The sequence below is a fragment of the Miniopterus natalensis genome, chromosome 3, assembly GCF_054644295.1.
Source record: "Miniopterus natalensis isolate mMinNat1 chromosome 3, mMinNat1.hap1, whole genome shotgun sequence".
NCBI lineage: Eukaryota > Metazoa > Chordata > Mammalia > Chiroptera > Miniopteridae > Miniopterus > Miniopterus natalensis.
Window position 1 is genome coordinate 45,075,048 of NC_142083.1, and position 17,048 is coordinate 45,092,095.

Here is a 17,048-nt window from a genome sequence, read left to right on the forward strand (position 1 = left end):
CTACAGTAATTTTCTTTTAAATTGTATCCTAATGCTTGTAGAGCTTCTTTGTTAAACTCAGACCTCTGATGTCTTTTGTCAGTTTTAGAAAATTCTTGATCAGTATCTCTCTAAACAGTTCTGCCACATTCTCTTTCATCTTCTGGGATTTGTGTTAAATATTATATAGTTTTTACTATGTCCATGTGTCTGTTACAAAGTTTTCTATGCTTTTCATCATTTTTTCTTCTCTGTGCCTCAGGCCGAATTTTCTTCTGATTTATTTTTTAGTTTGCTAATCTATTCTTTTGAAGTTTAATGCATTTTTAACTTTATTATATTTTTCAATTTAGAATTTCCATTTATTTATTAACTTTAGAGAGAGGGAGAGAAGGAGAGAGAGAAAGAGAAACATCAGTTGGTTGTTTCCCTTATTTATGCATTCATTGGTTGATTCTTGTATGTGCCCTGACCGAGGATCGAACCCACATCACAACCTTGGTGTGTTGGGATGATGCTCTAACCACTGAGATGCCGGGCCAGGGCCTCCACTTAATTCTTTTATAGATCCAGTTATCTGGAAAAACTCTATTTTGTTATCTATTTTCCTGAACATTTTAATTACAGTATTGGAAAGTCGTATCTAACCTTAATATCTGATTATATGTAGGTCTTTCTCTTTTGTCTGATTTTTCTTTTGGCTTTTCAGTCCTTTCATCCTAATTCCCGTAATGCCTACTTAATTTCACCGGACGGTGGACATTGTGTATGAAGAACTGCAGAAGCTCTGGCTGATGTTATTGCTTCCAGAACAAATTGTTGTTCTTCCAGAAACTTAGAGTAGGGGTAGTTCATATTGAGTCTCTCAGGAATCAAGTAGAAATGTTGGTGAGGACTTCCCGTTTCTCATTTGCCGGTATTTTGAAGGCATAGCTGTGCTGGGACTCAGCTAAAAGCCTTCTCTCCTAACGCCGGAGCTCATTTGATCTGCAGCGCTGTGGAACTGCTGGACGTGCTGATGGGCTGCTCAGCATCTCAGCTCAGCTGCTCCCCTCACACGGTGTAGGAATCAGCACGCGCCCTGAAAGGGAAAGCTGTGGAGAATGTTTGGCTCACTTCATGTGATCTTGGCCCCTCAAGTGTTAGCTGCTTGGATTGTTCTTCAGGGACTTCATACTGTTGGTTTTTGTTTTGTTTATATTTTATCCAGCTAGGAGGTTTAGTCTGCTACAAGTTACTTTTAGAATCAAAATGTTTTAGTTTAGATTTTCCATTATTTTATGATATTCTCAGAGCATGAAAAGATGGTTCTTTTATCTTAAATGTTAAGCTTGTAGTCTACTATGACCTCCTAACACTAAAGTATTAAATACAATCCTTGATTAAAGCAAGAACTAGAAATAACATTTATTGAGTTTCAAAAACATGAAGGCCCTTACTAAAATTTTGTAAACATTTTCAAGTCTAGTTAGAGCACATCTTGAAAGATATAAACTCTTCGATATTTTATTTACATGTTAAATGAATTATAGTACAGTGCATACCATAGGAGGGCAAGAACCAATATTTACTGTACGCCATTGTTAGATAATTTAATCCTCAGAACAAGATTATGCATGAGTAGATGGTGTTTTCATTTTAACAGGAGGAACAACTGTCAGTTGTAAAAAATTTGAAAGTATATGAAAATTAAAAGAAAATTAAAATCAGCCACCATGTAGTGAGAGATGACCATTAAGAACATTTTTGGTCTAAGACCATGTCTGTAGTCTTTTTTCAGTGCATGTAAATGTATATTTTATATCATCCTGAAACAGTGAACTTAGTAACATTTTATTTGCTTTTGAAAAGTTTGGATTAGCTATTTGAAATTCTAATATTTCTGCTTCAACTTCTTTGTAAGTTTTCTCCTTCTAATATCTTTTAAAATTTACGTAGTTAAAAAAGTTTTAAACTTAGGTTAATAAAATTTTAATAGTGCGGACAAAAAAGTTTTCTAAAATATATGCAGCCCACATTGTCTTTTTAGTAATGATCTGGTACAATGGAGCATTTCTCTAAGAATTACGTTAATTTTATATACATTATTTAATAATATATTGTGGGGGGTTTTTTAAGTAGCTTTAGTATTTAATACTCTTTGTTAAGCTTCCTAATAACTTTTTTGTTTGTATTTAAAGGCCAAACTGTTTTCAGATAGTAGTTCAGCACTTTAGTGAAGAGCATTACATCTTTTACTTTGCAGGAGAAACTCCAGAACAAGCAGAAGTAAGTTAATCGTTTCTTCAGTGTAAACATTTTGCCCATGTTTTCTTTTTTTTAAATTTATTTTTCAATTACAATTGACATACAGTATTAAATTAGATCAGGTATACAACATAGTGATTAGAAATTTTTATACCTTACATCTGTTTTGTTTAACTAGAAAACTACTGCATTTAAGATAAAGTGATGAAAAGGATGTCTGAAATCTAATCTTTTTATTTTAAGGAATGAGAACTTTCATGTGTAAAACATTTTTTTGAAAGAAATGCAGGAAAACACAGTGAAGGGTTATTAGGAATGAAAACTCCATTTTAAGTTGACCTTTAAATACTCTATGATGTTGAGTCCAACTGGGAAGGCTCATTTAAAATCCTCTCTGCAGAAAGGTTATAGATATTCTCAGTACAATCTAAAGGTAAGCCAGTTAGTTTTGCTAACAAGCGTTGTTATTCTTCACTGGTTGAATTCCATATCTACAAACAGAAGTTGAGTCATCAGAAAGAAAACTATTTTAGGAGTTTTCTATTTTTCTCTGAGTCTAAATATAGTATCTGCTTTCAGCACTAGCCATTGATCTATGAGCAGTGCTCTTCTAAAAACCTTTATTAAATTTTAAGTAATACTATGAAGAAAAAATGTTTCTAAAAATCTTTAAAATATTTTGATTTCTTTGAACCATAATAGGTCTTGGTAGTTAGTGGTATTTTGTAGAAATATGGCTATATTTCTGCTTATACTCTATGAAAGGAACTTGAAGATGGTTAAGAGGTCAAAGAAAGCAACTTTGTTAGAAATGGAAGATAATTTGCCAACCCTGGAAATGAAGCAGATGCTGTGGAACCTGTCATAATTAATATCCAGTAATAAATTATGAAAATACCTTAGACTCTAGAATAAACTTGGTGAATGAACCATTATGTTTTATGGGCCATAATTGAGTGTCATTTCAAATCTTCATAAAATACCTCAATTACTCATTAGCATATAACATAAAAATATTTTATATGCACATATCCCTAATTTTTAGATTAAAAAGTAGGGCTCAAAACATTTGATAACTTAGACTTTTCTTTTTAATGTTAGAAATTGAGTTGGGAAATTTAAATTCAGTATCCCATCTTCTAATTATTTTACCATGTCTCCTCTTTCTAAATAAAGATGTGTTGCAGAACATACTGCATGTCTCACTTAGCGGTATAATAGAACATTTCCTTATTGTATTATATATATTCTGTATTTCCAAATATTAAAGCCCCAAAATACCACTGGAATTTCCAATTTTCATTACTTCGGTGGCTTATGAGATCTTTAGTTAGTCTTTTCCATTTCTAAAAGCAGGTCTTAATTTGCTCTACTATATAGATGTCCTCTAAACATTGGCAAAGTTCAGATTCATTGAAATACCCCACAAATTAAAGAAATAATTGAATAAAGCAGTGGTATACAGCTTTCTAGAGAAACATGTAATGTCGAAGTGAAATATTTAGCTTTATTTTTTTAAATTTTTTTAAATATATCTTTATTGATTTCAGAGAGAGGAAAGGAGAGGGAGAGAGAGAGACAAAGACATCAATGATGAGAGTCATTGATCGAGCCCTCAACCCAGGCATTTGCCCTGACCCGGAATCGAACCCCGATCGCCTGGATCCCAGGTCGACGCTCAACCGCTGAGCCACACCCGGCTGGGCTAGCTTTATTTTTGATAAATGTAAATTTTTTTTCTCCTTTCTCCAGAGCACTAGATGGTTAAACATTTTTAAATGTAGCTACAATTTAATTTGAATATTAGGCTGGAAAACTTTTAAATCTTAATGTTATATTTGAAAGGCCTACAAATAACCCAGATCCCCTTACACATCTCTACTTATATCATGGTCTAAAGTAAAGATTACAGTGCTTGTCATCAAATTAGTCATCACATTATCCATTGGTTTTGTAGTCAGCCCTCCTTTCATAAAATACATTAATTCTGCCTTAGGGAACCTCAAATGTAACAGCTTACCTATATATAATTTTTTTTGCTAATTAATGGCCACTTATTGGTACACTTAATATTAACTTAGTCTACAGAAATATAAGTTTTATCAGAATTATAATTTTTGGATCAGTTTTACTTTGTTGGGGTATGAATATATTAATGCACAGTACTGTGAGTTTAGAAATGGCCATCTCAAGAAGGAAAGAAGTACTGATAATTGGAAACTAAACTACACTAGTACATTTCTTTGAACTGCTTTTATTTTTTGTAGGATTGGATGAAAGGTCTGCAGGCATTTTGCAATTTACGGAAAAGTAGTCCAGGGACAGCTAATAAACGCTTGCGTCAGGTGAAATTAATTTTCTTTGATTTGTGATTGTCACATTTTGTTTTCACTCTGCTCTTTATTTTTATTTCAATATGCACTGTTTTGGGCAACATTTCCAATACTTCAGAGTTCTTAAGAGAAATTAATCTTGTTAGGCATTTTAAAGCTCCCATTTGCTTCAGTAGCAGGAGAAATGGTTATTTTTTTTATGGAAGAGAATGCTCTTTATATGCTTGCTGGGTACTTAGTCCGTAATGCCATCTTTTGAATACAGATCAAAGGGGTTTTTTCTTCCACTCAAAATAACAATACCAAACAAACAGTAATAGAAACTATTCTGTTGGGCACTTTTTTTTTTTCCTTAAAAAATTATTTTGGCCTCTTTCAAAAAAACTAGAACTACAGGTACTTATTGAAAAGATCATCTTACTTAAATTACTAATCCCGGTGAACTCCTGGGTTCTTCATTGTATAGAAGTTGTTTCTGAGGTGTACTGTGTAACCCCAAGGCAGTGCCCCGTCCTGCCTGTTTGAAATGCTTACGTGCCCTGTGTGTTCATTTATGGGGCCTTTTCTTCTAAGGTGCGCAGTCAGCTTTACATCCTGCATTTCCCTCCCTTCATAGTTTCTCTGGATATCTGCTTAAAAATCAAGTAATTTTAACATCCTGGAGTTTTGAGGGAAGTTTAGTCCAGTATTTACTGACCAAAGTAACTCTTGTTTTATTTATGGGAATTTCCAGTAAGCATGGTGATTTTAACATACTGTTCTATTGGAAATGGATAAATGTTAATACTAAGATTACTATAATTTTATATTCCCTGTAACCAAAAGACTGACTCCCCAAGGAAATTTAATTTACACATAATCACTGTGTGTTCTCAAAATGTATTTTAACATTTTTTAAGCAATGGAAAAGCATGTTGAATTTTTACAGATTGCGACTTTAGTCATAAAATGATCATTTATGAGTATAATATGATGTAGCTAATCTCTCTCGAACTCTCCCTATATGTCAGGCACTCTGCCGTGTGCTTTACACATACTATTTTGAATCTTTACAACAACTTGCAGTGTGAGCTTTGTTTTTATTTTATACTTGAGGAAGAGGAGGCTAGAGAAGCTGTTTGCACAAGGCAGGCAGCAGGTGGCAGGAGAGCAAAGAGGACCTGGTGCTGGAGGGGAGCCGGTCTGAGTTTTGACATCAAAACAAACTATGCTCTTTTGGATCTGTAAACTTTTCTGTAGAATGAAAAGGTAGAATCTGTTTTAAAAAATATTTTATAGCTGTGGATCTCTTTATAGAAATTCAATCTTACAGATGAGCCTTATATCACACACAGGATTTTGATTTGAGCTGTGAGAGTTGTTTACTTAATACAGAATCTTCTTCCTTTTCACTGAACCATTTGTTTTATAATAATAAAGGTATATTTCATTATTTCTGCATGAATATAGTTAGAGGAATAACCTGTAAAACAAAATTACATTTACAGTAATTGCTTTTGAAACCTAATGCATAATTTTTGAAATCTGGGTTAACAGTTTTTGTGCTTTCTTTAGGTCAGCAGTCTTGTTTTACATATTGAAGAAGCCCATAAACTCCCAATAAAACATTTTACTAACCCCTATTGCAACATCTACCTGAATAGTGTCCAGGTAGCAAAAACTCATGCAAGGGAAGGGCACAACCCTGTCTGGTCAGAAGAGTTTGTCTTTGAGTAAGTCTTATTTTATCATTACATTAAATTATTTTCTACCATATCACATTTTCATTCCTTTTTGGGGGGGGGTGAGGGGAGTTTCTATATCTAAACCGTCAGAAGAGGATAATCCAGGCATTTTAATAGTACATATATATATTTTTTTTTCTGTTGTATTTGTTCAATTTTTTTAGTAAAGTGCTATGTCTTTTGTTTTTCACCTAGTCATTAATATGAATTAGCATTACTTACAATTCCTAAACTGTTTACTAACACACACACACATTCTAGATGTTTACAAAGGTCTCCAGGATTTACTTGAGGAGGTTAAAGATGGTAGGGAAAGTGTAATTTGCTTGTCTGTATTCCTGTATGCCAAGCAATAAAACATGTTTTGAATCTAGTTGTAAATCTAACACGTTCAAGTTGTTTAGTAGCAAAATATGGACCTTATTGGATATTAGAGATAAAGAAATTAGATAGTTTGATGCCAGGACATTTTACTAACTCTTTTTCTTTTTGCTCCTTTAGTGATCTTCCTCCTGACATCAACAGATTTGAAATAACTCTTAGTAATAAAACAAAGAAAAGCAAAGATCCTGATATCTGTAAGTTGATACAGAAATTCCTTTTAAAATTCATAATGTAATATAATTGAAAATAGAAATGAAAAATAAAGTAGAAGTACAAATTGTATAATTTGAGGTAGTTTCTTTTTGTGCTTCTAAAAATTACTGATATGGCTAAATTGTACCTACTGTGAACCTAAACCTTTAGGATTGAATTACAGATCTGCCTCCCCTCCCCACTGGGTAGGAAGTACAAGAAAACATAAGGTGGTCATCTTCCTGTAGTTCTTCCCCTACCCCTTCTATTGGTTAGGTTTTTCCTACTTCCTGTACTTTGCAAGTAAGTGGAAAAAAAACACTCTATTTAAAAAAAATTCTTTAAACACGATTATATTTGTTCACTTTTGGTGGTCAAACCCTCCCAGTTTATTACCTCAGCAGCACCTTTTCCCAGCATGTTGCTGAAACAGGTGGCAGTGGGATTTAGCTATTGACATAGGTGTGCATTAGGCTAATACCTTCTTCAACGTCATGTTGAGAGAGAATTATTAACAGATAGGTCAAAGCCTGAATTTTTTCTCTATAAAATGTTTATTTTGTAATTCCTGTGTTAAATACTTAACCTTTTTTAGTGGTTCCCCCTTACTTCTAAGATAAAATCCAACCCCCACCCCCCCATAATGACACAGAAGAAAGATCCTTTTCTGATCCACTCCTCCCCAGTTGCTCTCACTGCGTAATCTTTTGTATATCCTGTCTCCAGCTATACAAGCTTTCTCATAGCTCTTAATTATCCATGGATTTTAAAGGCATCCACCATACCTTCTGTTTGGACTGTGCTTGTGTCCCCTTTCCCCCCTTCTCTCACTTTTCTCTACCTTTATATTTAGTTCCAGCTCCAGATCCTGTTACAAGTCAGCCTAAGGGTTTCCTGTTTGGAATGGATTTTTAACTTCTACAGGCTGAATTAGATATTATTTCTTTGTACTCCATTATCATTAAACACTGTTACAGCACTTATCACACTGTATTATAATTGATTTCTTGCCTTCTTGGCTAGACTGTGGCCTCCATGCAAATCAGAGGCCATGTATTAATCATGTCTGTATTCCACGTCCCTGCCTATAACAGTCTGGCACGTAGTAGACATTCAGTGAATGAAGTAAACATTTAGTATTGAATTTGTGATATCACTGAAAACTTCTTTAATAAAGCATTTAACACTGTAGAGGAGGTGAAATAGCAGGATAATTTACTTGTGTGACTATAGTGTCATCTTTTTAGATAGTAATCATTTGATGTTTTTCTATCAAAGTATTTATGCGCTGCCAGTTGAACCGGTTACAGAAAGGGCATGCCACAGATGAATGGTTTCTGCTCAGCTCCCATATACCGTTAAAAGGTATTGAACCAGGATCCCTGCGTGTCCGAGCACGATATTCTATGGAAAAAATCATGCCAGAAGAAGAATACAGTGAATTTAAAGAGGTATTATTTACTTACCAGTCTAATTATTTTTGATGGCATTAACAGAAATATTTAAATTTCACAAAAGATCCATTAAGTTAAATGTAGTAATTCCATAGGTTAGTGGCACACTGACAGGCAAAGTGGGTTGAACAGCCTTGTGGTGGTATGAGGTTGGTCTCAGGAGACACAAATATGTAGGCTATAAATTCATTCTTTTTAAAATGAATTTATTCAATACAACATATTTTTAAATATGAGAACATATTTTCTGTTAATCTCACTGAGAATGCTTAATGCTGTGCTTTAACAAGATTGTGATTTAACAGTCTTTCTTGATGTCATTTTTAGCTTATACTGCAAAAGGAACTCCATGTAGTCTATGCTTTATCACACGTGTGTGGGCAGGACCGAACACTACTGGCTAGCATCCTACTGAAGATTTTTCTTCATGAAAAGCTTGAATCATTGTTGTTATGTACACTAAATGACAGAGAAATAAGCATGGAAGGTACAGTATGGATGTATTAGTGTGATACTTTTAAAAATTGTGTGAACAGTTTGATTTTAAATATCAAATATATGTGGATTCTATCTTAGAATATATTAAAGTTAAATCATCTTGCAAAATAAGTTATTCTGTTTTTCCCTCACTAAAAATTACAGTTAGAATGTCAGTTCTGATTCGTATGCTGGCTAGTATGGGTGGTTGGTATTTCTAATACAAGCCTCTGTCATGGCAAATTAATTTATTGCACAAAAGTTGGGTGTCAGCTGAATTTTATTTCTAGATTCTGCAGATGGGTAGTTCTGAGGCACAACAGCGAGGCACACAGTGCTTTGTAACAGTTTACAGATGTCAGAATAACCTGTTTCCAACCAGCACTCTGACTCAGTGACAGTGTTTGCTTCTAGGCTTCCCCAAGTAAACTGTAAAATCTAAAACTATTTCCTCACCGTAGAAAATGTAAAAATGCACAGATTAGTCAGGAAGGATAAGGTGGAGATATGCATTTTACACTGGCGACATTTGTGTGTTTTAGGATTTGTGTGTTTTAAGTCAGTAGCCATGTTTGAGGCTAATAAATTAACTTATTTTGGGATTTATGTTATATTTTTATTTGGAAATTAGATTTTTTTCAAAGCATGGGCTCAGTGGACAGCAAAGCTGGATTCTGGTCCTAGTTTTGTCACTAACTGGCTGTTTGGTCTTAGACAAGTCACCTAACCATTCTAAGCCTTTATTTAAAAAAATATGAACATGGTAGTATTAATCCCTTCTCCTGTTTATGAGCTAATGCAGTAATAGATATGAAACCTTTTGAAGAGTTAATTGTATAGAAATATAGGATGGCATTATAATCGATACTTTAACGGTTACAATTGTTGGGGGAAAATGGTTAAGGAAAAATGAATTTATTTAATTTCCAGTTGGTTCACATTAGTACAACCCTTTACAGATAACCTCTTAATATATTTATGTAGATGAGGCCACTACGTTATTTAGAGCCACAACACTTGCGAGCACCCTGATGGAGCAGTATATGAAAGCCACTGCTACACAATTTGTTCACCATGCTTTGAAAGACTCCATTTTAAAGATAATGGAAAGCAAGCAGTCTTGTGAGGTAAGAATTTAATGTTTTAAGTATTTGATCAGAGAGCATATTTTAGTAAGTAATGCTTTATTGTTAAAATACATTTTAAGGAACATATATTAGCTTTCTAAAGTATATGCTACTTTCAGAAGGTGTGAATAACATAAACTGAAGTTTCTGCTGGAAACTGTTGTTGTATAATCCAGTTAAGTTCTATGTAGCACATCATAATCAGTTAGGTTTGTCCTTGAAAGTTTCTTGAGGGTGTTGGGAGTAGTATGAGATAATCCTCACAAAAGAAAAAAAGAAAAAAGAAGGCTACAGTATAAATTCATAATAAACCATTAAGATAAAGAGTGGATTCTCATGGCTATTCTCTCATTTTATTCTGAAGGTAGAACTACTACAGAAGAATACTGAATATATTTGTGGCTCTAACACAAAATTAATAAAATAAGTTGTTTTTGACTACACTGGGAGCTATCAATGTTAATTCTGCATTAAGTTGTCAATTTTTACTAATTAAAGGGAATAAAGTGATGATTTTGTGTTGAAAACCTAGAGTAACATCACATTTGGTCTAACTGTAAAGCATAGAGAAATTTAGCAAGTCTTCAGAGTGCCTGGGTGCTGGATCCAGGCTGGGAAATTTAGACGTATATAGATAAATCTACTCCATTGATTCTAGATCAGAACACTCACATTATAAGGGGAAAGTTTTGAGAAAGGTTCATGATTCTGTCCAAGGCATATGGTATTTTATTAATCATAAAATAAGTCTTATCCTGTTGAGAAAAGCTGTATTTTTCCTCAAGGAGAATTAAGGTAGATTTTTTGTTATAAACTGTGGTCATTTTCCCATTTAAATACCCCTAGTATATTTGTGACTAAGTGACCACTAAAGCTGGTTTGTGGGTTTTTTTTTGTGTGTCTTTTAGTTGAGACTATTATATTAAAAATAAAGCCTAATCCAATTTTGTGTGTAAAAATCTGTGGTAAAATCTGGTAAATGAACAGATGAGAACTTTCAAACACTGGTGTTAATTCCAGAGCAACTGAAAGTTGTTGAATAATCATAGCTTGCTCTTCAATTCAGTACAATTAAACCTGGAACAACCCGGGTGGTGGGGGTTGCCCCCCCCCCCCCCCCCGCACGGTCAAATATCCACATAAAACTTTTTACTCCCCCAAAACTTAGTTGTTCCCTCTATATTGGTGGGGGATTGGTTCCAGGACCCCCAAGGATACTAAAATCTGTGGATGTGCATGTCCCCTATATAAAAAGGTATAGATCAGTGCATGTAGTCAGCCCTCTGTATTCAGACTCCCAATCACAGGTCAAAAAGTGCAAGTATTTATTGAAAACAGTCCTTGTAAGCCAATGTTGTTCAAGGGTCAACGTAATTGGGAATTAATGGTAACAAACCCAAGGAGCTTCAGAGTGTAAACTACTTAAAAATTTCTATTTATACCTTCCCCAAAAGACTAATATAGATCGAAAAATAAAAAATACAGAACCTTGAAAGCAACTGTTCAGTTACCTTGATTCATTTGTGTTTATCATTGCCAAGATGCATTTATATTCATTTATTCCTTCTCTTAGTTAAGTCCTTCAAAGTTAGAAAAAAATGAAGATGTGAACACTAATTTAGCACACCTATTGAACATACTTTCAGAGCTTGTGGAGAAAATATTCATGGCTTCAGAAATACTTCCACCGTAAGTGGTGAAATTTTAATTTGACAAGCACTTTTGTATCTGCGTTTTGAAACATTTGTATTTCTAAAACATGTAAGCTTTTCCACTGTCCTAATGTTAGGATACCTTGAAAAAGGTAGGGGTTTTAATCTTTACAAAATGAATTGTGTTTAAGGAAAAAGACTGAGAGTTGAAGAAACGCCTGAAATATTTACATTAAGTAAAATAAATCATATTTTTATACAAGTCCATATGTCTGATTTATGTAGTGACATGGGGAATGAACAGAGGTGTACAGTCTTAGATTTGAGGAAATGATAAAAGACGTCTCTCTATCCAGTTAATCAGGTAGAAGTTGTAAGTCAACATCTATCTCCCCAGAACCTGAACTCATTAGCTCCTCTGTATTCTCATCCCAATACTTTTTTCATACTTTTCATTAATACAGAAGTAATGTAAATATGGTAAGATTTCTTCCAAAGCAAATGCAGAAAACTAATTAATGATGAAAACTTGATTCTCTCATTATTTTGAAACCAAGTACTTTTTGAGGGGAAAGGGTCAGTTGCATTCAAATGTCATGTATTCGGTAAATTAAACTTGGGGTATAATGAAATAAGTATTTTCACTTGCTCTCTGTATTGAGATGATTGTGTTATTTTGGCAGGACACTGAGATACATTTACGGGTGTTTACAGAAATCTGTTCAGCACAAGTGGCCTACAAATACCACCATGAGAACAAGAGTGGTCAGGTAAGGCTGAGCAGTTCATTTGTTATAGCACTGTGTATGGCACACACTGAGAATGAAGTGAGTAATAGTGAAAATTTGAAGACTGACAGTATACGGTGTACAATTTTTCTTTTACTTTTATTCTGGCCCTGTTCTATTTTTGGAGTTCAGATGGCTCCTAACTTACTGTGTTATTTTTTTGGAAGTTACTATGAGATTACTTAGATATCAAACCTAAACATTTATGTATAGTCAGTTAACTCTTTGGGATTTTTATTTTATAGAATGAGGTTAAAAGATATATAATAAACAAAATCTAGCTAACTTTACAGTACTCTTCATACACATACATATGTGCACAAATGTGCACATACTTACCTATAGACAGGGAGGGAGGAGGGAAGGAAGGAGAGAAAGAGAGAGTAATTTGGTGCTAAAAGAGCAATAATCGAGCCATTTGGATATTACTTGGTTTGTAACACAGTCTGTGACTGTGGGCTAATCTCCAACCAGAGCGTCCAGTTCTGAAGTTGTGTCGCAGTGCACTTATTGTGCGGTAATTAGGAGGAACTGCAAAGTTAGTGGCGAAGACAGAACTAACGACTAAACTTCTAAGACCCAATCTCATATTCTTAATACTGTTGTAGGCTTTTGTAAAGCACACCCCAATCCATTCAAGCCAATTGGAAATTTAGTGAAAAAGCATCAGAGAATATAGTAGTCTAATAATGATATAACTTATTATAGAATATGTACTGCCAGTCATATTATGTCTCATAAAAAAATAACCCAACCACTAAAAAACCCAGTATCATACAGTTAGATTTGAAAATGTGTTTTAATCTGGCCTGCAACCTAAACTTTCTAGAGGTTTCTACTCTTCTTACAGGGAAAATCTTAGAATCATGTGACATGAATATTTAAGAATTGTGGATTCTGTATTTCTTGGCTTTCGTAGTGATTGAGAATAAAAAAGAATTACAAGCATACATTTCAGCACAGCTGTATGTGTGATGTAAATTAACACTTCTATAAACTCTAAGTTTCAAACAAGCATACTTGTCAAGCAAGCACAGCAGGAAATTCTCCTGTGAACTGTTTGATACTGTAAGCTGTTTTAAGGGGCATTTATGCCCAGTGGTGATGATTTCTGCCTCTAATAAGCTTTTAAATGTATAGATACCTAGTATCCCTCTTAAAATTGAAAGTAGATTTGCACATTGAAACACTTTTGTGGTTTGATGTTGCCAGGTTGTATTTCAGATTCTAACACTTAAGTATCAGAATATGTCTGAGTAGAATTTATACAAGATTCTTCATAAATTAATTTAAAATAAACCCAGATTTAAAGATTTAATGATTGTTGTATATTCTAATTGCAACAACTGCTAAGTAGCAGCATATTCACCTTGTAAGAGTGCAAAATTAGCACACTGTCACATGTTGGAAAGTAAATGCTGTGATTTGGGTTATCCCTTCTCACAGAGAACTGAGACTGTGTTATTTTAGTTTCTAGAAGGAATTTTATCAACTATTTTATCAAGAATTATTTGGGAATAATTCTTTCTTTACAAGGGGCAAGTAAGAGGTCAGTTATTAGTGTGGATTCCTCTTAAAAGGAAATTAGAGAAAGACTGTCTACATGACAACATATATACAACATATATACTCTCTATCAGTAACTGAAGGAGGCAGGCTAGGAAAAATCTAAATAAGCTGGTAGTTTTATATTGTACATTTTTCCCTGAGTAAGATTAGCAGGTAAGATCATATATGACATTGTTCCTAGGCCATATTCTTTTACAATTCGAGAAGATTTGTTAACTTGAGAAAATCTGATGTCTTTTTCTTTATGGCCATTAAAGCTTATCAGCATTCCATTATATACAGTTTCATTTATCAAGGAGTCACCTTTTTCCTAGTACAATGAATTCTTATTTTTATACAACTCATCAACAAAGTCAATAGAATCAACCTGATTTGTAACAGACTTTACAGGGTTCTGTTTAAATAGAGAATTGAAAGAATGGAAGTTTTAGGACCTTCCAGAACTCTGTATCCATAAAAATATATTTGTGCTCCTGTAGTTTTTCTAGAAATTCTTAAGTGTTTTTAAGGACACTGCTTTCTCCAATTAAATTTAAAATGTACTACTAGCTTGTAATAAATAAATAGTAGCCAAGATAGTAAATACTATAAATGTAATTTAAATCTGCCCAAAGTAAATCTAAAATTCCAAATTTGGGAAAAGTGAATATGTTTAAGAAGATGATAAATATATTCTTAAAGTAATATACTTTAGCTATTTTCTTAAAGCTGTGTTTATGCTTCCCTATATTCTAAGTTCATGGTTCTATGAGTATTAAAAATTTTTATTTTAATGTAGTTTTCTAAAAAAAAAATGTTTCTTCCCATTCAGTGGTTTTGTTTTTCTTCGACTTATCTGTCCTGCCATCCTGAATCCACGGATGTTCAATATCATCTCAGGTAATCAATTTTTGATAAATTTTGAAATTAAAAAATTAGAATAAATCTTCATTCTATCTAGTAAGTTTACATGGTTTTTCTTTACCTTTTCTTGCATTTTGCTTCTTTTACCTTCTTATCTAATTTCTGAAGCCTGAGATGACATGATTAGATACATACCAGGTTTTTTCCATTTCTACCTGTGTCTCAAACTCTTATTGTCATGACTTTTTCCTATCTGCACCTTGGCCTTTTCAAGTTGGGGGGGAAGAGCTTTTTGTGCTACAGTTGCAGCAGTGCGCTTCGACTACTTAAAAGAATGTGGCTCTTTAGAGATTTTCCATTAGAGATTTCGTGTCACCAGTTATATAGTATTAATCAGCCATTTTAACTTCCAATAAACCAGATTCAGTTTTGCTTATTACCTGTGTGGCCATTATGAATGTAATAATGAGCCATTATTAAAATAAGGAACCTGAACCATTATCTTAATAATTTGAAGTCCAAAGTTATATTTAAAATATTTTGGAATATTTTAGTTTTTATCTTTATAGCCATCTCATTTCTGTCATTGTCTTCTGTTGCTACTAAAATGGTTAAGTCTATGGTCTGTTAAAAATTAAGGGTTTATAATTCTTTTGGAGAGATTTATTTATCTGAATGTTGGCCTCTGAACCACTAGGCAATACTATTTATAGTTTAGCAGCTTAAGATACAAAGAGTACAATCTAAAATCAGGAAGGCAGACTCCCTATAGTTTTTTACTGTTAAATAATTATCTTATGTTTCAGGGCTTATATTTTAATAGCTACAGATACTTTTCATTTACATCCTAGTATCTGTATTCTGTAAGGAATTGTTTCCTGACTAATCTTTAAAATACTTCAAAGGTTTATTAAATCGCATGTTTTTCTCTTAAAAATAGACTAGAGGCTTTATCTTTGTTACTGAACTTTAAAGTGCATTATTTGTAGTTACTGGGGGTTTGGAGCAGGGAATTGCTCAGGTTGCAAATTAGTAACCTGACTGGGTTGAAATTAGCTTTGTGAATTGTCACGGAGGGTGTATAGAGTGACAGTTATTTTAGCAGTAAAGATAAAGCTTTGAGGTATTCTGAAACATGCACCTGCTGGGAATTGCTGAGCCTTGCAGTAAGTACCCTTTTCACAAAACTAGAAGCACTGATAAGTGTATTCAGCACTTCCCCCTTTACTCAAGTTCTTTTGAATTACACTGGTCATACATACAAAAAAAACTTATGAGTTGTAAGTGGGAGAACAGTAGTATTTTTAACAGGAAAGAAATATTAATGTCCTAAATTTATAATGGTCTTACCTGGAAGTACTTCTGAAGTTGGTGTCAATAGCTCTGCCCAATTCTTTTATAGATTCCCCATCTCCTATTGCTGCAAGAACATTGATATTAGTGGCTAAGTCTGTGCAGAACTTAGCTAATCTTGTGGAATTTGGAGCTAAGGTAAAAAAAAATTTGATTCTTTAAAATACCATTCATGTGTGAAATTTTGATATGGTAAAATCACAAAATATAGCTTAAGTAAATTTACAATAATGGGTATTTCATAAAGAGAATTTATATTTTTGTTGATATGTGGATGTATTTTTGTAATGTTTTGTTTAGATTTTACATTTTAATAATGGAATTTTTAAAAACACCATTCTGCCCTGCCGGGCATGGCTCAGCGGTTGAGCGTCGACCTAGGATCCAGGCGATCGGGGTTCGATTCCTGGTCAGGGCACATGCCCAGGTTGCGGGCTCGATCAATGACTCTCTCATCATTGATGTTTCTATCTCTCTCTCTCCCTCTCCTTTCCTCTCTCTGAAATCAATAAAGATATATTTAAAAAATAATAATAAATAAATAAAAACAGCACTCTAACCATTATAGAAAACTATCTTCAATTTTCAGAATACTCAAATTCTCCCACTTTTAAATATAAAAATCAGCATATGTTTAAATGCACTCCAATCCATTTTTCAAAAAATTTAATTCATATAAATATTCACTGTAAATTTCAAAACTCGAATGAGCTTTTAAAACACCCATCTGTGATCCCATAACCTTAGGACTGTTAATATCATGGTAGGGATCTTACTAAGACTTTGCTCCCCACAGCCTTGATGAACGATAGGCATAATGTTTGTTTCATTATTTCATTACTCTTAGAGAAACTGAATTTTTCATGTCTAGTTCTTTAAAATTTACAAATGAGGTCTTTATCTCTTCTTGAGTTTCTTACTGATTT

General features: G+C 33.5%; 1 protein-coding gene across 1 annotated transcript in view; it reads left to right on the forward strand.

Moving 5' to 3' along the window:
• RASA1 (RAS p21 protein activator 1) overlaps positions 1 to 17,048 on the forward strand; it is a 90,928-nt gene that overhangs the window by 68,593 nt on the left and 5,287 nt on the right. The window contains exons 12-22 of the mRNA XM_016210381.2: positions 2,160 to 2,247; positions 4,494 to 4,571; positions 6,114 to 6,271; positions 6,785 to 6,861; positions 8,138 to 8,310; positions 8,641 to 8,800; positions 9,775 to 9,917; positions 11,491 to 11,606; positions 12,253 to 12,339; positions 14,738 to 14,805; positions 16,172 to 16,260. Of these exons, the coding sequence (XP_016065867.2) occupies positions 2,160 to 2,247; positions 4,494 to 4,571; positions 6,114 to 6,271; positions 6,785 to 6,861; positions 8,138 to 8,310; positions 8,641 to 8,800; positions 9,775 to 9,917; positions 11,491 to 11,606; positions 12,253 to 12,339; positions 14,738 to 14,805; positions 16,172 to 16,260 (1,237 nt within the window). The remainder of the gene's footprint in view (positions 1 to 2,159; positions 2,248 to 4,493; positions 4,572 to 6,113; positions 6,272 to 6,784; positions 6,862 to 8,137; positions 8,311 to 8,640; positions 8,801 to 9,774; positions 9,918 to 11,490; positions 11,607 to 12,252; positions 12,340 to 14,737; positions 14,806 to 16,171; positions 16,261 to 17,048) is intronic.